General features: G+C 39.4%; 1 protein-coding gene across 1 annotated transcript in view; it reads left to right on the forward strand.

Moving 5' to 3' along the window:
• Positions 1 to 24,808, forward strand: part of IL31RA (interleukin 31 receptor A) — a 51,693-nt gene that overhangs the window by 13,861 nt on the left and 13,024 nt on the right. Inside the window, exons 4-9 of the mRNA XM_087715513.1 lie at positions 107 to 261; positions 2,762 to 2,904; positions 4,658 to 4,823; positions 8,563 to 8,639; positions 13,584 to 13,806; positions 21,976 to 22,158. Of these exons, the coding sequence (XP_087571639.1) occupies positions 107 to 261; positions 2,762 to 2,904; positions 4,658 to 4,823; positions 8,563 to 8,639; positions 13,584 to 13,806; positions 21,976 to 22,158 (947 nt within the window). The remainder of the gene's footprint in view (positions 1 to 106; positions 262 to 2,761; positions 2,905 to 4,657; positions 4,824 to 8,562; positions 8,640 to 13,583; positions 13,807 to 21,975; positions 22,159 to 24,808) is intronic.

Here is a 24,808-nt window from a genome sequence, read left to right on the forward strand (position 1 = left end):
CCTAAATTGTGTCAGGTCTGAAAAGCTCTATGACTGGTTCATGGTAAAATTCTTGACCTTTGACTTTTTAATTCATATTTTAATATAACAATCTACTTTTCTTTAGATATTTAATCAATAGGACATCTACAGCAAAAAATGGTGTAATGGAAAATGGTTCATGTATAGCAGAATATATTCCATTTTCGAGTTATGTTACACAAGTACAACTCTTTGGAGAAGAAGCATTCAACTTGACTTCCCAACTTGTGAAAGATTTAGGTAAGTCAACTCTGACTTAATAAAAGATTTATTTACGACGAATCCTCAGTGCTCTCTGAGCTTCTTTTCTTGTAGTCATTTCATTACTCAAATTAGGTAACATCATCAATTCTAATATTGAGTGGGACTTGCTGTCAGTTTATATTCCAGTGGCTTACTCTGTCAGTATTGATAGGGGTGGTCTTGGATGTTCTTTGGTTGAGCAGTTTACTGTTAGTGTGTTTGGCCGTTCCTTGATTGGGGTATTTTTATTGGTCTGATATTAATCTTGGAGCTAATCTATGCTCATCTGGATGTTGATTGCTAGTGGGGGAAGTATTTTGGTTTTTAGTTCCCCTTTTGGCTTGTTGTTTGTCTCTTTTGCACAGTATGTTTGTTTGTGTCTATTGATGGTTAATTTGTCAGAGTGCCAGGCTTCTAGAAAGAATGTCTCTTTTTTGGATTTGGCTTGGTCTTGGATGGTCACAATTTCCCAGTTAAAATTATGGTTAAGTCAAGAAGCCAAAAAGGGAACAAAAAGACCAAAATACTTCCCCACCAGCAATCAACATCCAAGGTTAACTCCAAGTTTAACATCAGACCAACAATCAACAAATAAACAATTTCCCAAACAGAGCTACCAAGCAAGCCAACAGCCCAAAAAGAACCTCCAAGACCACTCCCACAAACATTGACCCAACACTGACAGGGCAAACCACTAGAATATAAATTGAGAATAAACCACACTCCTTACTAGCACTGCTGATTTTATCTTTTTTTTGGATAATGAAATATCTCCAAGAAAAACAGTCAAGGTCAGAGAACGCTCATTTCATCCCTGACTGCAAATATTCTCCTTTATTAGATTTACTCATTAATTTAAAATATTTTTGTGTCCCCGCTTCTTAAACAGAACTTTGGTAACTCTCAACAACCAAACCAATAATTATAAAATCAGAAACCATAAGAACAAAACACAGCATCACAAACATCTCCTGGGGATGTTCCAGATATTCTCATTCTATCTCAGCATATGGATAAAAAACTTGATATGAAAAGCTAAAATGTTGGGAGAGGTTTTCAAATCATCATGGGTTTCCATAAGGTAGTACATCCACAGAAAAAACATGCTTCCAAGGTTCCCCATGATGGCAAGATATAAGGGAAAGTGTGCCTACCCAATTCAATCTGAAACGATGGATGGATACTCTCAGGGAGAGGCAGTCCCACAAGTAATTTGGTACCATGCCAGTTGAAGATGATAACTGGACACCTTAAATTGTACCCACGGCCAATGGAGTTCACACAACAGAGATGTATCACTGGTGAATCTAGGAACACCAATATTGCACACACGGACCTTTTTTGTAAACCCATCAAAAGTTATCTCAGACCATGTATTTATCATATTATTAGGGCCCTCCAAAAATATAAAAGTGTGTGTTCTGAATTAGTGTTTCTGTGTCATGGTACCTCTTAATTCTGAAAATAGATTAGCCTCCTGTAATTCAAGTCTGGAGGCTAAACCATATGGTGAAGGGAGTTAGACTAGATCTAGTCTAACAAAGAGAAGGATTAGGGATGATACAATAGCAATCTTCCAGTACTTGATGGGTTCTCACAGAGAAGAGAAGATTAAATTATTGTCCAAGTACCTGAGGGCAGGACAAGAAGTAATGGGTGATAGATTATTAAAGAGAGATCCAACCTAGATCCAACTGAGGAGAAATTTCCTGACAGTACAACAGTCAGTGGAGTGGCTTGCCTCTGGAAATTGGGGCAGATCCATGACGGGAGGTTTTCAAGCAGAGACTGGACAGCCATTTGCCCAGAATGGTATGGGATCGCCTGCTTTGGGCGGCGGTAGCACTAGAAGACTTTCCAATCTTATTATTTTATATTTGAAGTTGTTGTGCTTTAGTTATGTTTGTAATTTAGTGAGTACAAATGTGATGTTCAAAATATGTTAAATGTATTTTTTGTCTCCATTAGAAAGAGTTGAGTTTGTTGTTGCTGCAATTATGAAATGAAGGAATTGATGCAACAGTTCCTACAAAGGGAGTCTGTGATGCAAGATCTGCCTCTTTGATATGGGCACCATTTGTCCATTCAAATGCGACAGGGTTTATATTGCAACATTCCATCCACAGTTTTGCCAATTTTTACTTCATTGCATTCTCTAGTTGCTATTGGGATGAAGTATGATCATTTATTCCTGGATATCTGTGCACCCAGATGATTTCTAAAACTCTGAGTGGGATTTAACTATGGATTTGAATGACATTTCTCTATGGATATCTGGAATACTAGGCAGAACAAAGATCAAAATATTGCAGTCCTTAGTTGATACAGGTTTGTACTAGGTGAATTTGGTCACTTTGTATAGTTCTTAGGAATGATTGCTACATACCTGGGTTTTTTGTCTAGTCATTTCACCCCAAATCAGGATGTTTTCTGTTGCTGACTATAGTAAAATTGTACATTAACCTCTGAAAGTTTACCACTCATTTCTCAATTCTAGTCAAACCTGATCCTCCAGAGATAGTGAAAGTAGAAGGGATGAAGGAAATGCTAAGAGTTGACCTGACAAGAAACCCCAGAGAACCACTTTATGATCCTTTTATGTGCGAGATTTGGTACCAAGCCACAACAAAAGATATTTCTGTAAGTCAAATTTTAATTGATATACATTTTACCAAATCAATTAAAAATAGGGTGGTCCTTTGCTATTTCCAGGCCAGCCTCAGGGGCCAGATTTAAGCACCCCATGGGCCGGATTCAGCCTGCGGGCCTTGAGTTTGACACCCCAGCTTTAGGCTTTCTAATTTTTTTTCTGCATGTAATAGTTATTTACTGACTCTTCTTGATGATTTCATTTTCTGTAACACTCTTTTTAACTTTAACTCAATCAAAATATTTCTGTGTATTCACAACTATCTCCTAAGGTGTTCTCTGAGTTTGCTTGTTTTCTTGCAGTTGTTTCATTACCCAAACTAGGTAACATCATCAATGCTCATATTCACCTGCAAGAAAACAACCAAGCTCAGTGAGCACCAAGCACCCTTCATTTCAAACACGAGCTACAAATGTTCTCTTTTATTGGTATTTCCTAAATTGCAATCCATCCCCCCCCATCCCCATTGATATACTATTGTACATCCAATATGTAATTTTCAATCGTCCTGTATTTTGTTCCTGAAGATTTTGTTTATGGGATCCTGCATATTGCTATGATATGGTGCCATTAAGTTGCTGTTCAATCTTAACAACCACATACATATATATATATTTTCTTGGAAGATCTGACCCCAGCCTGTTCTTTCTGCTCCTCTGATAGCGCATCCACTGTTGCTATAATTGAGTCCATCCAACTTGCTGGTGGTTGTCCTCTTCTTCTCTTTTATTATTGAAATATACTCCTGTGAAACTCTAGTGAAATCTATTGTGGATGTGGGACTGTGCCACAATTTCTCTGTTGCATGCTGAATCCCCAAATAATATAGTCATTTCTTTCCACAGTTTTTAACCTTTACAACCAACTCTTCCACATTGGTGAAGATAAAATTATAGAGAGCTGGTCTCCTTGTTTTCTCTTTAACCATCTAAACAATGAAACTTTGCACTTTCATCCTTTAATATGTCAGTCCTCCATTCCACTGGTGATTGGAGGAATGACTGTTGGAAGAAGGTTAGTCCAGTAAATGCAGGAATGATTGAAAATGAATACAAGTATTTTAGAATTAAATTATTGATATGGAGAGGATGGTTAAAATGTGGGTAAAGCAGAAAATAAGAAATATTTGTGCTAAATGTTATAAAATAAAAGTAATTGGAAATAGGAAAAAATAGTTTGGGGAATTTGGAGTAGAGTTTGAAAATAAATTATAACATTAATTTGAATAATTATCAGAGGCCACCCAAGCCTGGATGTTGATTGTACACCTCAAAAGTGTTTATGCCTCCAGCATAAACCTGTCCACAGGCAAATCTGTCAGTAATGTTTGACAAATGACAAGGAAGTGCTACAGTTCTTATCATTCGGGATAAGAAACCCACCCGCACTTCTCCACAGCTCACTCTCAATTAGAGAAGTAAAAGCTTGTCTTATATAAATAAAGACAATATTTTCCATTCCCAACTGGACTGAGCTTTCATCAGCTGAAAAAGAAAAGCTGTGTCTAAGGAAATAAAGGTCTGACAACCTTTATTTACAATTTTGTGTTTATTCTTTTTATCATGGTTATTAAAAAAACATTTTTATTTATCGTTAGGCATCTATCCACATCCAGTTGAAAGAAGATAAATGAAATCAAACTTTAATTCTCACTGACCTGTGGAATTTTACAAAATTATACAGTATTAGTTCGGTATAAGCTTTTACCATGATAATTGAAACAACAATTCTATTTATTTTTAGGCCTACACCAATGTCCAGATTAAAATATCTGAAAGAAAGAAATCGTTAAATCTCACTGGCCTGTGGAATTTTACAAATTATACAGTTGCTGCTCGGTGTAGGTCTGTTTCGTCCAGTCACTGGAGTGATTGGAGCAACAAAGTAACAAAGAGAACGGAAGAACAAGGTAAGAAAAACAGAGCTAAGTTTGGCATAGTGATTTCATTTGCAGATTTAAACATCTTTGGTAATGGTTAATAGCAATAGCACTTGGATTTATATACCGCTTCTTAGTGCATTTACAGCCCTCTCTAAGCAGTTTACAGGGTCAGCATATTGCCCCAAACAATCTGGGTCCTCATTTTACCCAACTCGGAAGGATGGAAGGCTGAGTCAACCTTGAGCCGGAGAGATTTCAACTGCTGAACTGCAGCTAGCAGTCAGCTGAAATAGCCTACAGTGGTGTTTTTTTGTTTTTGTTTTGTTAGTTGCGAAGTCGTGTCTGACCCATTGCGACTCCATGGACAATGTTCCTCCAGGCCTTCCTGTCTTCTACCATCCTCTGGGGTCTATTTAAGCTCAAGCCTATTGCTTCAGTTACTCCATCCAGCTACCTCATTCTCTGTCGTCCCATTCTTCTTTTGCCCTCAATCCTTCCCAGCATTAGGCTCACCAGTGAATCCTTCCTTCTCATTAGGTGGCCAAAGTATTTGAGTTCCATCTTCAGGATCTGGCCTTCTAAAGAGCAGTCAGGGTTGATCTCCTCTAGGACTGACCCATTTGATCACCTTGCAGTCCAAGAGACTCACAAGAGTCCTCTCCAGCACCATAGTTCAAAGGCCTCAATTCTTTGATGTTCAGCCTTTTTTATGATCCAACATTGCAACTGGGAAAACTATAGCCTTGACTATACACACTTTTGTTGGCAGTGTGATGTCTCTGCTTTTTAGCATGCTGTCTAGATTTGCCATAGCTTTCCTCCCCAGGAGCAAGTGTCTTTTAATTTCTTGGCTGCAGCCCCCATCTGCGGTGATCTTGGAGCCCAGGAAGTAATAAATAATAAAGGTTAAAAAACTATCAGTCATATCTTGGTCACCTCCTATTTGGATTACCCTAATGCACTCTGCATAGGGTTGCCCTCAAAGATCACACAGAAACTTTGACAACTCTGGAGTGGAGTAGGATGCATAGTAATGCAGACCCCTAAGGTTACCCATGTAAAAACCTCAGTTGTGTGAACTGCATTGGCTTCCAGTTTCTTTCCAGATACAGGTCAAGGTGTTGGTCATCACCTTTAAAGCCTTATATGGCAAAAGAGCAGGTCTACCTGTGCTATCAAGTCAGAGAGTGTGGGCATGCACCTAGTCCCTTCCCCTAAATATTGACATTTGTTGGGAGCTGGACAGTACGCCTTTTCCATGTCTGCCCCTTCCCTATGGACTATTCTTCCCTTGGATGTTTGGCAGGCTCCTAGCCTTCCATAAGGCTGTGAAGACCCGTTTTTTCCTCAAATGCTGGTATAAGATTGGATAATGTTTGACTCGAAGCTGGGGTCTTTGTTGCTTTTTAATATTTTAACATTGGTTTTATAGTTTTAATATGGTTAGATACATTGTTTTAACTTTTCCTTGGGAGCCATGCAAAGTTGATTACAAGATTGGTGGCTATATAAATTTTTCAATAAATAGATAAATAAACTATAAACTATTTAAACGCCTGCATAAATAATGGCACATATATTGTATATGTACAGTGAACTCAGCTTAGTTGGGTCTTAGCTGAAGAATACACACATACACACAAATACACACACATATACACAGTCTTCATTGTTTTTTGGCGGTTCCAGGAAGGGGGAATTGGCTGAAATCCCTGCTGCCTGGAACTGCCCAAAAACGCGCCATGCAGAATGGAGCATTTAGAGGCTGAAAACACAAGGAAGAGAGGCCAAAATCATGAGATGGAGAGGCCAGAAACGTGAGGCACGGAGGCGGCGATGGTCTGTGGCAATCCCTGCAGCCTGGAACAGGTCTAAAATGCGATGTGCAGAGGCCAAAAATGGCCAAATGGTGGGGCTGATGAGTGGGCAGGGCTACATTTGCTGTATAAGACACACTCAAAATTTCCTCCTCTTTTAGGAGAGGGGTATTGCCTCTTATACGCCGAAAAATATGTAGTGTACGTGTATGTATACTGTGTTTTCCCGAAAATATGACATGTCCTGATAATAAGGCCATGCCACATTTTTCTGGTGGGCAAAAATATAAGCCCTCCCCTGGAAATAAGCCCCCTGGACAACCCACCACCTCTGGCCAGGCAGAGTGCTGCTCACCAACCTAGCGGTATCCCAAAGGTGCCAAGCCATGGGAAACGGGGGGGAGCAAAGGTGATTGTGTTGCTTGGCGCCTTCGGGATACCGCTAGATTGGTGAGCTGTGCTGTGCCCAGCTGGAGAGAGGGGTGCCGGGCGGCTGCTCTCTTGCTAGCCGGCTCCCAAAGAGCTGAGCACAGCCTCAGGGGCGAACGGCTGTGTTGCGCTGTTGCAGCAGCACAGCACAGTAGCCATGAAGCGACCATGCTTATGAACGGCCAAACAGAAAACCCCCTTTCCAGCCATGCACAGCACCATTCACTGACCTAGGAGTATTGCCAAGCCGCGGGAGTGCCTGTTCTCCACTGCCTGGCTCCCGCGGCTTGGCACCTTCAAAATGCCAGTGAATGGCGCTCTGCATGGCTGAAGAGAGGGGTTGCATGAATGGCTGTTCCGCTCCCGCTCGCCTCCTAGCCTCACAATGTCCTGGCCCAGCTCTCCCTGCAGAGCCAGAGCACCTCTGCTGCCACCGCCGCCGCTATCCCAGCATGGCTTTTTTGGTGGCTCCCAACTGAGTCTTCCTGCAGTGGCCGCTCTGGGCATACGCTCTATGATTATGGACTTGCTGCCGGCAGAACATACTCCCAGAGCGTACAACCATAGAACGTACACAAGAGTGGCCTCCGCAGGAGGACTTCATTTGGAAACCACCAAAAAAGCCATGCTGGGATGGCGGCGGCAGTGGCAATGGAGGTGCTCTGGCTCTGCAGGGAGAGCTGGGCCAGGGCATTGTGAGACTGGGAGGTGCCTGAGTGGGAATGGAACAGCCGCCCGCGCAACCCCTCTCTCCAGCCATGCAGAGCGCCATTCACTGGCATTTCAAAGGTGCCAACCCACGGGAGCCAGGCCTGTGCGCGCATACACACACACACACACACACAAACACACACACACAGTACAGATGGGTTTTGTTTTTTGTAAGTATATATTGCAGCAAAAAATGGAACTGTGGGGTAATGTACTGGAGTCTATGGTCATCTGATTCTCCCAAGAGCACTTCTTCCCAATTTACTTCCTTTAGAGCAACTTGTTTGGCAGGTGAGATGTAGTTCTTTCTTAAATAGCAGAGGGGCACAGAAGTGACCTTGGAGAAAATACACAGACGCCATTAAAAGAATATGGGCTCAGGATGCCAGGTGGGGAGGGGAGGACAGGACACGAGAAATAGAGATAAAGTAGCTTTGCCTTGATTCTTTCTGGTATGAAAGGAAGTAAAAGAGAGACACCATTAGTTTTCATGAGTACTAGTATTTCTTCTGGTGTCACTTTGTCATCACCTTGAAGGGTTAACATCTCTTTTATTTGGATTAAGTATTTCCAGTTATTCGGTCATGATGGTCTGACATATCCAGTTACTAGAATACAGCTGAAATTGCCTCCCTGGGAAAGAACAAAAAATGGAGTGTTATTGTGTTCTTGTTAAGTGCAATGTCTGTTTGCTGTTAGAGAAGACTAATCATTACTTAACTTACAAAAGGAAGCGATACCTATCCAAGTAATCAGAAAGAATAACTTCTTTTCATATTTTACAATTCGATTTCATTTGTTTTTAACAGCTCCTTTGAAAGTAGACTTATGGAGAGTAATTGAAACTTGTCCTAATGGAAGCAGAAATGTGCAACTTTTATGGAAGGTAAAAAATATCAAGACATTTAAAGATTCAAATTTCTTTTTTATGAATATACTGGTTTATTTCTCAGTAGAGTTAAAAACTATATATGTAGAAACTTTAAAGTCAAAATCTACCTTATCTCCTTGCTTGGATTTACTTTCCCAGTGAAAGCATAATTCATATCTATTGACTTTGGAAAAGGAATGAATTTAAATTTCTTATTCCAAATTCCTTTCAACAAGTTATTGGTTTATTTTAAGAATCAAGAAGGGAAGAATTGAGAAGAATTATCTAAGAGGGCATTCATTTCTCATTGAAGCATACAGCTTTTTTAAAATGAGAAACAGGAAATATAAGGAACATACCGATGGTTTTCAAGGTTTATCAAGAGCTGAGAAATCCTGGTTATTGGGATTTCTTAAAATGAAATGGTGATATTCACAGTATCATGCCTAAACCTAAAAAGACTAAGATAACATTTTGTTTAAATAAAAAATAGTTTAAAAAGATCCTCCACTGATTGATGTTTTAGAGATTACGTAGCTTTTCTGCAACTGCTGATGAGAATATACAACTAGTAGCTACTAGTCCTGGAAGCTGGTAAAGGTGTGGTTGTATGTAGTGATGTCGATACAAATGGGCCTCATTGGAAAACCTGTTCAAGTTGATGATGATGTTGATTCCTATGATTCTGGTACTTTGCATAATTCTTCCAAAGGAAGCTTTTTAAAAAAAATATTTTTTTAAAAAAATGAGGTTTATTATAAAATACAAGAAAACAAAAAAGAGAAAATAAAGGGAAAGGAGAAATGGAAAAGAGTATAAAGATAAAAAAGGAAAAGAATACAAGAATACAATAGCAGAGTTGGAAGGGATCTTGGAGGTCTTCTAATCCTGTCTAGGCAGGAAACCCTATACCGTTCCAGACAAATGGCTATCCAACATTTTCTTAAAGACTTCCAGTGTTGGGGCATTCACAACTTCTGGATAGCAATAGCAATAGCAGTAGACTTATATACCGCTTCATAGGCCTTTCAGGCCTCTCTAAGCGGTTTACAGAGAGTCAGCATATTGCCCCCAACAATCTGGGTCCTCATTTTACCCACCTCGGAAGGATGGAAGGCTGAGTCAACCCTGAGCCGGTGAGATTTGAACCGCTGACCTGCTGATCTAGCAGTAGCCTGCAGTGCTGCATTTAACCACTGCGCCACCTTGGCTCTTCTGGAGGCAAACTGTTCCACTGATTAATTGTTCTAACTGTCAGCAAATTTCTCCTCAGTTCTAAGTTGCTTCTCTCCTTGATTAGTTTCCACCCATTGCTTCTTGTTCTACCCTCAGGTACCTTGAAGAGTAGTTTGACTCCCTCTTCTTTGCGGCAACCCCTTAGTTATTGGAACACTGCTATCATGTCTCCCCTAGTCCTTCTTTTTATTAAACTAGACATACCCAATTCCTGCAACCGTTCTTCATATGTTTTAGACTCCAGTCACCTAATCATCTTTGTTGCTCTTCTCTACACTCTCTCTAGAGTCTCCACATCTTTTTTACATTGTGGCGACCAAAACTGAATGCAGTATTCCAAGTGTGGCCTTACCAAGGCATTATAAAGTGGTATTAACACTTCACGTGATTTTGATTTTATCCCTCTGTTTATGTACCTTAGAACTGTGTTGGCTTTTTTGGCAGCTGTTGCACACTGCTGGCTCATATTTAAATGGTTGTCCACTAGGACTTCAAGATCCCTCTCACAATTACTACTATTGAGCAAGATGCCACCTATACTGTACCTGTGCATTTCGTTTTTCTTGCCTAAATGTAGAACATTACTCTTTTCATCATTAAATTTCATTTTGTTAGATAGTGCCCAATGTTCAAGTTTGTCAAGATCCTTCTGTATCTTAAGCCTGTCTTGACTATTGACTATTCCTGCCAGTTTGGTGTCATCTGCAAATGTGATGAGTTCCACATTTATTCCCTCATCCAAATCATTTATGAAGATGGTGAAGAGTACTGAGCCTAAAACAGAGCCTTGGGGTGCTCCACTGCATAACTTCCCTCCATGTAGATGCAGTTCCAATGAGGACTACATGTTGAGTGCGGTTACGAATCCATCTGGTGGTGATGCTGTCTAACCCACATTCTTCTACTTTATCTAGTAGTAGGTTATGGTCTACCTTATCAAATGCCTTATTGAAGTCCAAGTAAACTATATCGAAGGCATTCATCTGGTCCACTAATTTTGTCACTTTGTCAAAGAATGCAATAAGATTTGTCTGGCATGATCTGTTTTTGACAAATCCATGTTGGCTTTTGGCTATTACTTTGTTTACTTCTAGGTGTTTGCTAATTCGTTGCTTGATTATCTTTTCCAGAATCTTTTGTGGTATTGAGGTTAGGCTATTAGGTCTAAAGTTTCCTGGATCTATTTTTTTTTCCTTTTTTGAAGATGGGAACTACATCAGCTCTTTTCCAGTCCTCTGGCACTTCTCTGGTGCTTCAGGATCTCTGAAAGATATAGTTCAGTGGTTCTCAGATTTCGTTTGCCAGTTCCTACAGAATCCTGGGGTGTAATCCTTCCGGTCCTGGTGATTTGAACTCATCTAGGGTAGACAGTTGCTCGCTTACCATTTTCTTCCCTATTTCAACTTATGTTCCTAATCTGATTTTTGTGGTGCTGTTTTTGGTTGGACTGTTTTATCCCTTTGTGTAAAGACAGATGCAAAAAATGAGTTAAATAGTTCTGCTTTCTCCCTGTTGCTTGTCACCTTCTTGCCACTTTCTCCAAGCAATGGACCAATTGTTTCCTTAACTTTTTTCTTGTTTTTAACATGTTGGAAAAAATTTTTTTTTGTTATTTTTTACTTTTGTGGCAAGACTTTCTTCATTGTGAGCCTTAGCTTTCTTTACTTAATCTTTACAGGCTTGGGCTATTTGCTGATATTCTGCCTTAGTTATGTCCCCCTCTTTCCACTTTTTATACTTAACTTTTTTGTCTTTCAATTTGTCAGACAGTTCTTTATGCAGCCATGCTGGTTTCTTTTGGGAGCTGTTATTTTTCTTCTTCATTGGTATTGTGCTAGACTGGGATTTTATAATCTCATTTTTCAAAATTTCCCAAGCTTCTTGAGTTGTTTTCCCCTTGAGGATTCTCATCCATGGAATTCTTCCCAAGCTCTCTCTAAGTTTATTGAAATTAGCTCTCTTAAAGTCCAAGACTCCGGTTTGACTTTGTTCTACTACTTGTGTTTGCATAATGTTGAATTCCAATATTGCATGGTCACTTGCCCCCAGGGTTCCTGTGGCTTCAATGCCTTCTATCATTTCCTCTCTGTTAGTGAGAATTAAGTCCAATATGGCTGATCCCCTTGTTCCCTTCTCTACCCTTTGGGAAACGAAGTTGTCTGCTAGGTTCGTTAGGAACCTGTTGGATCTTCCACTTAGTGCAGAGTTTGTTTCCCAGTTGATGTCAGGGTAGTTAAAATCTCCAATTACTATTGTGGTGTGCTTCCTACATACCTTAGTTAGCTGACTAGCAAAAAGTTCATCTACCTCCTCTGCTTGGTTTGGTGGCCTGTAGTATAGACCTATGGCAATGTCATTCCCCCCCCCAACCTTTAATATTGACCCAAGTGCATTCAAGAGAGTTCTCATCATTGTTGTGCTCTATTTCTGTAGAGATGTAATTATTTCTTATATATAGTGCAACTCCACCTCCTCTTTTATTTGGTCTATTTCTTTTAAATAATTTAAATCCTTCTAGCTGTATGTTCCATTTGTGGGTTTCATCCCATCAAGTTTCTGTAATGGCAACAATATCGTATCTGCCCTCATTTACTTGAATTTCTAATTCACCTTGTTTATTCCTCATACTCTGCACATTGGTGCATAGACATTTGAGTCCATTTTGATTGACCCTGTGTTTACTGTCTACATAACCTGTGTTATGCCTGACTGTCCCTATTTTCTTGCCACCTGTATGATTCATGCACATGGTATAGCACTCACAATTAAATGCTTGATTTTGCTTGATAACAGGAGTGATAATCTTACCCACACAAACATCTATGTTACATGCACTATGAGTTTTAGATTGCTGGGGACAGAAATGTTCTGTATCAATTAATTCTGTGTCCCCGCTGTTCAGTTTAAATGTTTATCCAGAAAATCTGTGAATTTAATGTCAAGTAACTCAGTCCCTTTCTTGGATGGGTGCAAATCTCTTTTGTACAGTTTTTCATTGGATCAGCTGCAGGCATCATGACTAATAAAACCAAAGCCGTCCCTTTTACACCATTCCTTTAGCCACACATTAAACTCTGCTACATGCTGGCCTTTCCCTTTTTGTTCCTTACATACTGGTAAAACCTCTGAAAAGATAAGCCTACAATCTACACTACTAAGTTTATACCCCAAGCTCTAGAAATCATTCTTCACAGAAAGTACATCTTTTTGGGACAGAAAAAAAACACTGAACTGATTTTTTAAAAAATGCAGTAGACTACAGAAAATGTTTCAATTTCAACTGTTTGTTTTACATTTCTATAACAGCAAATTAATTAAAATCTAAAATTAAAGTTTTTTTTCTTTTTCTTTTTTGAGTATAAAACCCAGAAGCGGTTTCCAATTGGAAACAAATTGTAAGCTTGGGATCTAAATTGACTTCCTAACAGTACTGGAGGGATAAAAAACCCAAATGTTTGCCTTTTAATTTATACTGTTTAACTATTTAGGTTTTAACGGTGATGGTTTTTTTAATGTTTAAATGTGTTTTAATCATTTGTAGATTTGTATGGTACATAATTACCTGGAACTATGAATAAGTATATCTCTGCACCTAACATGTGAATGCTTTTCAAGTGCCTCCTTTACTATTGTGTGAATTATTCATGCATGCCATTTTTAGGAGTCCAGTCCTATACATTTTTAATCATTTATTCTTCTTAATTGCTACTATGTATTGACCAGGAATGTAAAGAATTCCCATCTTCAGGAATAATAACTGGCTATACAGTAAAATACATTGCAGAACATGTCAACATTACCTTTGAAGGAAAATACAATCAGAATGAGCCCATCATTCTCAACCTGACAGAGGACGCCTACAATATCAGTTTTACTGCTCATAACAGTGCTGGAGATTCTCCTGAAGCTACTATCAGAATTCCATCAAAACATGAAGAAACAATAGGTATGTTTATGCAAATGTACACAACACAGACTAAGAAAGGGCTTTTAAAATACTGCATACAGCATTACTCCTTGTGCCACTAGTACTTTGTTGCAGTGCATCTGGGAGAGAGAAAGAGAGGGAGACAAAGAGAGAGAGAGAGTGAGAGAGAGAAAGAGAGAGAGAGACAGAGACAGAGAAAGAGAGACACAGAGAGAGACAGAGGGAGACAGAGGGAGACAGAGGGAGACAGAGAGATAAAATGAGAGAGAGAGAGACACACAGTGAGAAAGAGAGACAGAATGAGACGACAGACAGAAAGAGAGATGCTAAATATAGGGATTCTTATCAGAGAATGACAAACCATTTCTGAAAAAGCTTCCTAGGAAAGCTGCACAGGCAGTCTCCAGGAGTCAAGAAGTAAAAAATAAAATAGTAAAATAAAATATATGCATGTATTTATTTATTTACCAGGCCTTCTATGCTAATCCCATAGAAATGCAATTATTTGAGGGAAATTATAGATGTAAGAGACTTATGCAGAGCCTTTGTAGAAAGAATTAAGATTTAGTTAAAGAATACAATATAGGATTTGATTTCTTTGCTCACATAATTAGCTATAGGATAACATTTAGCGTGTGAAAAGTTGCTTTGAATTGCACCTAAATGTTCCTGTGAACATGAGTAACACTGCACTAGAAAAAAGTAAGTAAGGAGGGAGGGAGGGAGCAGAAGTATTGTTTCCAAGACATAAAACACAGTATAACTATTTTAATTTGATCTGCAGTATCAGTTTGAAGTGAATGTGTAAACAATCTCTGTGGTAAAGGTTAATGTAGTTTTCCTGAGAAAGGACACTGTCTTTAATGTCTATAAATATTTTCTCAGTGTAAATCCTCCTGGATAAGAATTTTATTGCCAATTTTGTCCTACTGCTTTTCTTTTGAACCAATTTTTTTCTTCTTGTCTGTATCTAGTTGTAAATCATTATTCATACTCCAAATGACATGGTTTTTTTCCCCAAAATATATATATATCTTGAAACCCTACCTTTAAAACTTTGTTCCTACCTGAAGTGTCACATGATAATCAGTTGATTTATGAATGAAGGCAAATATACATGTCCCAGGATAATGTTGCAGGATCCAATCTGAGTTGGTCACCAGGTCCAGAGGCTTATCCTTCCAAGCTCTTGAAGGAAGCCCATCTTTAGGGAACTTATCTGTCTCTTGAATGTGTGTGCTGGGATGTTCTATGTATAGTATTTATGTGGTGCCTGGTTGTGTGTGGGTTTTAGTTGTTAATTGAGACTTTGATGGTTGGCTATAAGTCAATAATTATTTTTTCCTTGTGCTGCCGTGCCCTTGGCTCTTCAGCAGCTGGTAAACTGGTGGTAAATAAGCACTCTGATTAATTGACAGGAGCTTGTTTCCAGGGTTCAGTCATTTCTCTCGCTATTTTTGTCCGTGCTCAGTCAACAGTCTTAATAGTTGCAAAGCTGAAAGCATGTTCTTGTTCATTGCAGTATGGGGCTACCTACCAATGAGTTTTTGTCTCTTCATCAAACCACTCATTTTGTTGTTGCAATCTGGTGGCTAGCTTCCTTCCTGTTTGTCCTATATAGTCACAGGGCAATCCACACAGGAAATCTGGTAAATTACATTAGAAGTTTGTCCCATCTCCAAATGAGCTTTGTAATGCATAATTTGTCCTCGTATGGTAGTCTCTGGGCTGTAGGCAATTTGCCCCACTTGCAGAATTGGGAAGTGCGTTCTATTGCTTCCAAAATATTTTTGATGTATGGCAGGGTCTGCCTTAAAGTTGCACGTTCTTTTCTTTTCTCTTCCTTTCTCTCCTGTCCATGTTGTGGTACCCATTCTGCCTTAATTATTCGAATATGGGACCTGTACCTCAGTGCTTTTGTTTGCTGGGTGCTGCAATGGATTTTCACCCTGCCATAGTAGTTTCTGATGCAACTCTTTTTATGTGACAGTGGATGGTTATTGTTGATATTGTTAAGCCCTTCATGGTATTGGACCTGGGTACTTGAGAGACCGCCTTCTGCCAATTACCTCCCACAGACCCGTTAGATCGCACAGGGTCGGCCTCCTCCGGGTTCCGTCTACCAGCCAATGCCATCTGGCTACTACCCGGGGGAGGGCCTTCTCTGTTGCAGCTCCGGCCCTTTGGAATGAACTCCCCGCAGAGATTCGGACCCTCGCCCCTCTCCAAGCCTTCCGGAAAGCTGTCAAAACCTGGCTGTGCCGGCAGGCCTGGGGTTGATGAGTTCCCCTCCCCTCTCGACTTGTATGGCCGTATGACTCTTGTGTATTTTAATTATATGTATTGTGTTTGTATCCCCTTTCCCCTTTTGAGTTGTTCGCCGCCCTGAGTCCCTCCCGGAGAAGGGCGGCATACAAATAAATTAAATCTGAAATCTGAATTCACTTATTTGAACTCCTCACTGCTGGGTTGACATCTATCCAGATGTTGACTTCATCTCATTGAAATCTGAATCATGTTTTGGAAATATTTTCCTTTGCTTACAAGCTGACAAGGAAGAATATTTTACTCTTTTTAGCAACTAAGAATACATCTATGGCCACTCTGCATCCCCCCTCACCTGTGGGCTTATTCATTGCTACATTCCCTGTGCAGAACAAAGTCTGCTGGTCTCACTAGGCTATTGTTCTGACCTAGGCTTCCTGAGAAAGCATAAATCACAATCTTAGTCCCAAAATAGCAATAGCAATAGCAGTTAGACTTATATACCGCTTCATAGGGCTTTCAGCCCTCTCTAAGCAGTTTACAGAGTCAGCATATTGCCCCCAACAACAATCCAGATCCTCATTTTATCCACCTCGGAAGGATGGAAGGCTGAGTCAACCCTGAGCCGGTGAGATTTGAACAGATTTGAACAGCCGAACTGCAGAACTGCAGTCAGCTGAAGTAGCCTGCAGTGTTGCATTTAACCACTGCACCACCTTTATCTTATTTATATGGCTGTAAATTATGGTCATTAACAGTCCACAAGGCTTCACAAACAGTCTGTGAAGGTTCTGACAGATGTCTGCTCGAGTTGCCACAGTCTTTCCACCCACCTTATCTCCCTCAGAATGCTGCTAGAAACCTAATTGCCAAATGCAGAGCAAGTCCAAACTTAGCACAGAGTCAAACAGAACTTTTCAAAGCTTGAACCGACCAGTTGAACTAATTGCTTCCTGCAAAAGCTCACATCTCATTTGCTTTTTATGTCTTATGAGAGGGGCCAATCATCTCCAAGCCTTACTCCCAAATCGACTCTGTTTTCTTAATTGTTCTTCCCTTTTGCAGCTCTGTGCATGCACACACTGGGGACAGGCTTCCGCTGTTCTTCTGCCTCGCTGATGTCAGGCTCCAGAGGCAGCAAATAACTACCAGATGGCCTTGGTCCCCTCTCTGCCTCTGACGTAGAGCCCTCGTCTGAGCCTTCCCCAGACTTCAGGACTGTTCCTCCCCAACTTCCTCACTGTCTGAATCTGCTGTCAGCTCTGCTGGCCGCTGGCAGGCCACAACAGCTATCTTCACCGTTGTATGAACTATAGTATATCCTAATGGCTAAATGAAGAATAAAGACACTCCATTTGGTGGTCTCTGAGTTAGTCAATTTCTTGCAGATATTTCATTACCCAAACTAAGTAACATTATTATTTGAAAATAGCCAGTGTCAGAGACCCCTAAAAACTGCATATTTTAATCCTGAGCTATAAATATTCTCCTTTATCGTTGACCCATTTAATTTGGCAAATTAGGGATACCCTTCATTTGATGCTTCACCCCTAGTATGACAGGGAGTGCATTCTCATTCAGTGGGGCCCGTTGCCTATTTTCTATCACAGAGAGCTAACAGTCATTCTGGCTGATTTAAAGAAACAGGTATAGCATTGTTACATGATTTATATATTGCCAACCCAACCGTTAGATTATATTCCTAACATTCTCCCCTTTGGGTAGGACAATATATAAATTTTACAATCTTAATCCATATTCCTCGCAACAACGTTTATGCTTTATATTACTTTGGGCCTTAGTAAAATGATCTGCGATGTTATTTTCAGACATACAATACTCCAGTGTAATCAGTTTACTATTCACACTTTGCCTTACGTTCAGATATCTTATATCAGTGTGTTTTGACCTCGCTTTTACAGCAAGATTAGATGCCACCTGAATTGCTTGTTGATTGTCTTCATAAACAACAATAGGCTTTTGTATGTCAATCCCCATATCAAGTAGGAGTTGTTTATAACAAATCAAATCTGTACATAATAATGACAAACATGAGAATTTAGCCTCCATAGTCGATAGACTTAAATGTTTTTGTCTAATAGACCGCCATCCAATTAGTGCCTTTCCCAGAAATACAACAAACCCTGATGTTGATTTCCGTGTAGACACATCTGTAGCAAAACTTGCATCAGCATATGCAGTCAAGCTCAGATCATCTTTAGGTTCTAAATACAATGCATAATGCATCGTTTGTTTAAGATATCTTTTAAGATATTAAGATATCCTAACAGTGTCCCACTTGCTATCTTTTCAGTTGTTTCTTCCTATGTGGTTAGAAAGCACTCGGCTCTTCTTGCAAAATTTGCAAAAGATATAATGTTTCATTTGGGAGGAAATTGGAACAAGTCTAATTCTCTGAACAATATTCAAGGAATATCTGTAGTTGTTTTGTGTGCCTTAGTGTTACTGACCCATAAAACCTTTAAGAAAAAGAAGTCACTCACAGATTTGTCTCTTTTCTTACTTACCAGGGAATAATTGAATGACCAAACATTTTTGCCTTAAGTATGACATCAGTAAAATGACTAAAAGAAATTAGTGTCTTTAAAAATCCGTGCCGGAGAGGAGGAGCTGACGTTGCAACGACACAATGTGCGATCTTGAAGCTCCAAGATCACAGTCGATACTTTTGCCGCTGGATGGTCCTTTTGGGCCTAAACCGTCCCAGAGACGGTGACAGGGAAAAGTATGTCCTGCTGATCTCAGGGACACTGCAAAGTCCCTGATAGATCCAGAAGAATATCTTCTTGCCGGCGACAGAAGCGCAGCCATTGAAGCTGTTGAAGTTGGGAAAGCTCCGGAACAGGAGGAAAACGGAAGGAGAAAGGGTGTCCATCTGGTGAGGAAATATTATTATAAAAGAGGCTACCCTCAAAAAAAATTAAAGCTAAATTAAATTTGAAAACAGAAGAGAACAAGCAGCGAAATTAAACTACATTAGACAGCGTGTTATCCTTTTTTTAAATTTTCTTTTACGGATGTAACTTTTGCAAATGTTTCCTATTCTTTAAATTGAACGGATTAGTTTTTCTTCTACTACTTTTTATATTCTTTTTTTCATACCTATGGATTAAAATCTTTTTCCTTATTTTTATAATGCTGGATTGGATGAGGGTTTTTTTTGCTTCTTTTAAGAATTTTGTTTTTTTAAAGCCTGGAATATAAAGAAGATATAAAAGGAATACAAAGAGGGCTGTAATAACAGAGGAAAAGGAAGTAGCACTGCAACTTGGAGGCTGGAGGCTTGGAAGGCTTGGAAATATTGTCTATTCTTTTTTCTCTTTGATCATTTTACTTTGCATTTCAAGGTTCCTCAGCTTGTTTACAGAGAGTGATAGTGAGAAGAGCATGGGTTATTTATACAGGTGGTTTTTGGGAGCTTTATTGGCAGCTGGAGTGGAGTGAAAACAGACCTTGTCTTGAAAGATTATAAATGAACTTGCTTTAATTTTAATAAAAAGTTTTGAATGCCAGAGTGGCAGTCTTTACAAGTTGGAAGAATGGCGCAACATGAAAAAGAAACCTTAACATTGCAAAAGATTATGTTTGAAATTCAAAAATTATTAGAAGCAACAGAGAAAATTGAGAAGAGATTGGAGAACATAGATCATAGAACAGTAAAATTTGATGGAAAAATTGAGGATGTTCATCAAATGAAGAAAGTGGAGGTCAGAGTTCTAAAAACTGAAGGAAAAAATAAACAAAGAGACAAGAAAATTGTTGATACTGACAGTGAACTAAGTGTGATTGGAAATGGAAAGAGTGGAATATGGAAAGGGGAGATAGATGGACTGGAGCTCTACCCCAGATTTCAAAGTATAGAAGAAGAAAAGAGAGAAGAATTGATGGGACTAAGGAGAGAAATTTTGTCAGAAGCACTAGTGATAACCAAAGATAAGCTGATCGAAGAAGCAGATGGAGGGTTTCGAGCTTATACAAGATATGCAATAAGCAATAAGTTGCGAAAAGAAGTCCATACAAAACTTACTAAGGAAATAACCAGAATACTAATGCCACAAATGGCAACAGACAGGTTGATGTAATGAAAGATTATAATAAAAAAGTAAGTCAAATTTAGTTAAATTTAGAGTATTATGCATAAAATGAAGTGATAATAGCTACAGTTAAATAATTGATTGATAGTGATAATAATACATACACATACACACGCATATAGGTTTGATAAGAGAAAATTTGATATAAATTGCAAATGGTGACTGCAAAAGGAAGTTTAGAAACTCTGTTATTAAATATAACAAATTTTTATTTAGAACATGTTATAAAGATGTAATGTTACTGGATGATTACTGGGAAGTAATCATTGTTGGGAAGAGCTAATGGAATGCCATTATGTGGTTTTGCTTTACATGGTATTGGACCTGGGTACTTGAGAGACCGCCTACTGCCAATTACCTCCCTATGACCAATCAGATTCCACAGATTAGGCCTCCTCCGGATACCATCAGCTAGCCAAGGTCGACTGTTGACCCCCCGGGGGAGGGCCTTCTCTGTGGCTGCTCCGGCCCTTTGGGACGATCTCCCCGTGGAAATTCGGACCCTCACCACCCTTCAGGCTTTCCGCAAAGCCGTCAAGACCTGGCTGTTCCGGCAGGCCTGGGGCTGATGAGTTCCCAGCCCCACTTGAATTGTTGCGATAGTTGTGTAGCTTTAATCTGTTTCTTGTATCTTGTTTTTGTCTTGTTCATTTTTTTGTATCTCCCCCTTCTCCACTTGTTTGTTAGCCGCCCTGAGTCCCTCGGGAATAGGGCGGCATACAAGTATAATAAACATACAAACATACAACATACATGCTTTATATTTTATATAAAAGGACGTAAAAACAATTATAGTCAAATGAAGGTTGAGGTATGATGATAGTAATATATAAATATACTTGGTTCAAAATATATGATTTGATATGAATTGTAGGTGATGACTGTGGAAGGGATGCATGGAAGTTTTTGTAACCAATCGACCCACTTTCTACAATTTGTAATGGAAGATGGTTTTGTGGGTTTTTTTTGTGTATGGTCTGTTTGTGTTTATTAAAAAAAAAAACTTTATTAAAAAAAAAGTGCCAAAGAGATATGCAACAGCTTAATGACCTCATCTGAGAGATCAGCTGAGTTGATTTTTTTTTTGCATTTCCCGTTCTTAACTTTTGGGTTGTTTTCACTATCAGGATTTGGCACAGATTCTGTATGCATGTAAAAATGTTTCCTTCCCATTAGATCCATGCAGTCTTGAGCATTTAGAGAAAGGTCTCAGTGAGATGCTGTAATCACCTCATTGTTGTTCTGTAATTGGAACATTTCTCACTCTCTAATTGGAACATTTCACTCTTACTGTTTATTTATTGCATCTTGTAGTGATAATAGGTACAGGTAGTCTTCGGCTTACAACAATTCATTTAGTGACTATTCATTGTTATAACGGCAGTGAAAAAAGTGAGTTATGATCATTTTTCACACTTACAACCGTTGTAACATCCCCATGGACATGTGATCAAAATTCAGACACTTGGCAACTGACTCATATTTATGACGGTTACACTGTCTGGGAGTCATGGGATCACCTTTTCTGACTTTCTGACAAGCAAAGTCAATGGGGAAGCCAGATTCACTTAAGAAACTATGTTACTACCTTAACAACTGCAGTGATTCACTTAACAACTGTGGCAAGAAAGGGTGTAAAATGGGGCAAAATTCACTTAGCAAATGTTTCACTTAGCAACAGAAATTTTGGGCTCAATTGTGGTCGTGAGTCAAGGACTTAGCACTGCCATGCATTGCCAGCTAACAATCATTGCTTTAATTGCTGTCATTTACTCTACCTAGTTAACTTTGACAATTATTCTTGTAGAACAAGAAAGAATTACTCGTCTGAAGGCTTCTGTTTTTAAAGAGGAATTGGTTTTGAAATGGGATTCAACAGATTCTGAAATAAATGGTTATATTATAGAATATTATGATAAGTTGGAGAAAGACGCAAGCAAGAGATCTTGGGATAGGATAAAAAATACCACAGAATGGACTTCCCCCAAAGGTATGATTTTAAGACTAATTGCCATTACTATGGGAGATAGTGCTTCTAAATGTTGTCTTTGTATTTCCAGTATGTTTTTTTTCCTGCTGTGTCCTGTTTTCCCTTCTCATTTTTCTGATACTAAAGATTGCAGGACATTGAGAGATTTATTTGGGAATTAGCAAGCACACACATATACATTGTGCTACTTCTTCTTTTTAAGAGTAAGCAATTTCATGCCAAGTACAGAGAAGGAGTAAGAAATTAAGATGTTAAAGACATGAAATAAGAAAAATGAAAATAAATATAGTTAAGTCTAATTTGCACCTATGCAACTATGCATCTCTATATTTGCAAACCATCCTGACTTTTGCCATGTCCTTCCTCTGCCTTATACCTTGTCTTTTGTTCCTTAAATTTCTTAATAAACCTGTCAATTGCAACCACACCTTTCTCTTGACCAATGGTCAGATAAGCTTAATTGTGCCTTATTGTAAACCTACATTAACAAATTTTGAAAATCTGAAAGTACAATTCTTCTGCTATTAGCTTTACAATCTGATAATTTAGGGAGAATCCCCCTGAGCTTCTTGCTATGCCCATTATGCTATGTTTCCTCTTATTTGACAATTCCCTAGACAGCATCTCATTGCTCCATCTCCCAAGGCCATTTTCACATTCCATTACAGTAAATGTTTGTTCAGTAAAAGAGCAACAAAGATAGTTAGAGGGCTGGAGGCTAAAACATATGAAGAACAGTTGCAAGACTCGGGTACATCAAATCTAATGAAAAGAAGGAGTAGGGGTGACATGATAGCAGTGTTCTAATATTTCAGAGGCTCCCACAAAGAAAAGGGGTTCAATCTATTTTCCAAAACACCAGAAGGTAAAACAAGAAACAATGGATGGAAACTAATCAGGGTGAGAAGCAACCTAGAACTAAGGTTAAATTTCCTAAGAATGAGAACAATTAACCAGTGGAATGGCTTGCCTTTAGGGATTGTGGGTGCTTCATCACTGGAGGCTTTTAGGAAGAGACTGGACAGCCATTGTCTGGAATGCTTGAGCAGGGGGTTGGATTAGAACAGTGGTCTCCAACCTTGGCAACTTTAAGACCTGTGAACTTCAACTCCCAGAGGGAGTCTTAAAGTTGCCAAGGTTGGAGACCACTGGATTAGAAGACCTCCAAGCAGATGTGGGTATCTACCGGTTCAGCCGAACTGGTAGTGGTATGGCGGCTTGGGTCGCTGAAACTGGCAGCAACCCAGCCCTGCCACGCCCCCAAACTGGTTCCCTGGGCGCCACCATCACCGCCACCATCATCGCCGCCATCTTGTTTTTGAGTTCTGCACATGCGCAGAACAATTTTAAATGAACTGTGCATGTGCATGCGCAAATCAGGTGCCCAAGCAAACCAGCAGTAAAGCTGGCCGGATCCCGCCCTGCCTCCCTTCCAACTCTGTTATTCTGAAGTATTCTGAGGATTGAGCAGATTGTCCTCCGTTGCTGCTTAAATTGAGTTATGCAATTCAGTAGGCACACAACACTTTTGACATAAAGAAACGACTGTTTTGAATGTATTGCTTCATTAGTTATGTTCTCCTCCACTGCAAAGATAGTTCTGCAGTTCCAAAAGTGTCTTAAACATCAATCAAAATGGGAAGTACTCCAGTCTGTTCATAGTCTCTTTGGCTTGGGATTCACTTTCCACAGCGGGCATTGGTCTTACTTAGTTCCAGGGAAAAGATTAGACAAACATCTTCCCAGGCTGTTGTTGATTCTTCAGAAACTAATAATAGAAACTTTTGACCTGGGTTTCTCTCAATTTTAAATGCTTTTGGTTTAATTGTGGCTACTTTTGTACTTAAGGGTTTTAGACTTCCATAGATCATTTACGAGATTTCCGCTTAGCTGCTGCTTGGTGCTGTGGGAACAGCTGGTTTTGGAAAATATGCATGATATAAATGCATACTCATATGAATAAAATTAGTAAGAATATAAAGTTAGTCCTAAATGTAGCAATCTAGTTTAGAAGATGCTTGTTCATCTTGATTCATGCTGCATATTCTAATTCCACCATGTTCAGCAAGGAAATGAATATTTGGAAAGCATTTCTATGCTAGATTGGTATGTTATCTGTGTGACAGATGTAATACAGAAGCAAAGTGCATTGGGGGTGGGCAGAAGAGGTCAAAAATATCCTGGTGGTTGCAATTACATAATTAAAGTTCCTCTACTTTTTACATGCTATGGCACATTTTATAGCATGTGTAAAAAAAAAAAGCCGTGGCTTTAATTACACAGTCATGACTGCCATTTTGATTCCCCTCCTCCCCAAGTATGGATCTTGGATTTGGGAATACTTCAGAGATGGTATTCAGCTGGTTCTGACCAGTTCTGGGAAAACTGGTAGCAGAAATTTTGAGTAGTTAGGAGAACCAGTAAATACCACTTCTTGATTGGCCCTGCCCCCATCTATTCTCTGCCTCCTGAGACTGAGCTGATTGGGAGGGAATGGGGATTTTGCAGTAACCTTCTCCTGGAATGAGGAGGGAGTGGAGATTTTACAGTATCCTTCCCCTGGCATGCCCACCAAGCCACGCCCACCAAGCCACACCCACAGAACCGGTAGTAAAAAAATTTGAATCCCACCACTGGAATACAAGGGAAA

Source organism: Thamnophis sirtalis, unplaced genomic scaffold (assembly GCF_051295495.1).
Source record: "Thamnophis sirtalis isolate CommonGarterSnake01/CBP01778 unplaced genomic scaffold, rThaSir2_p1.2 scaffold_5, whole genome shotgun sequence".
Taxonomy (NCBI): domain Eukaryota; kingdom Metazoa; phylum Chordata; class Lepidosauria; order Squamata; family Natricidae; genus Thamnophis; species Thamnophis sirtalis.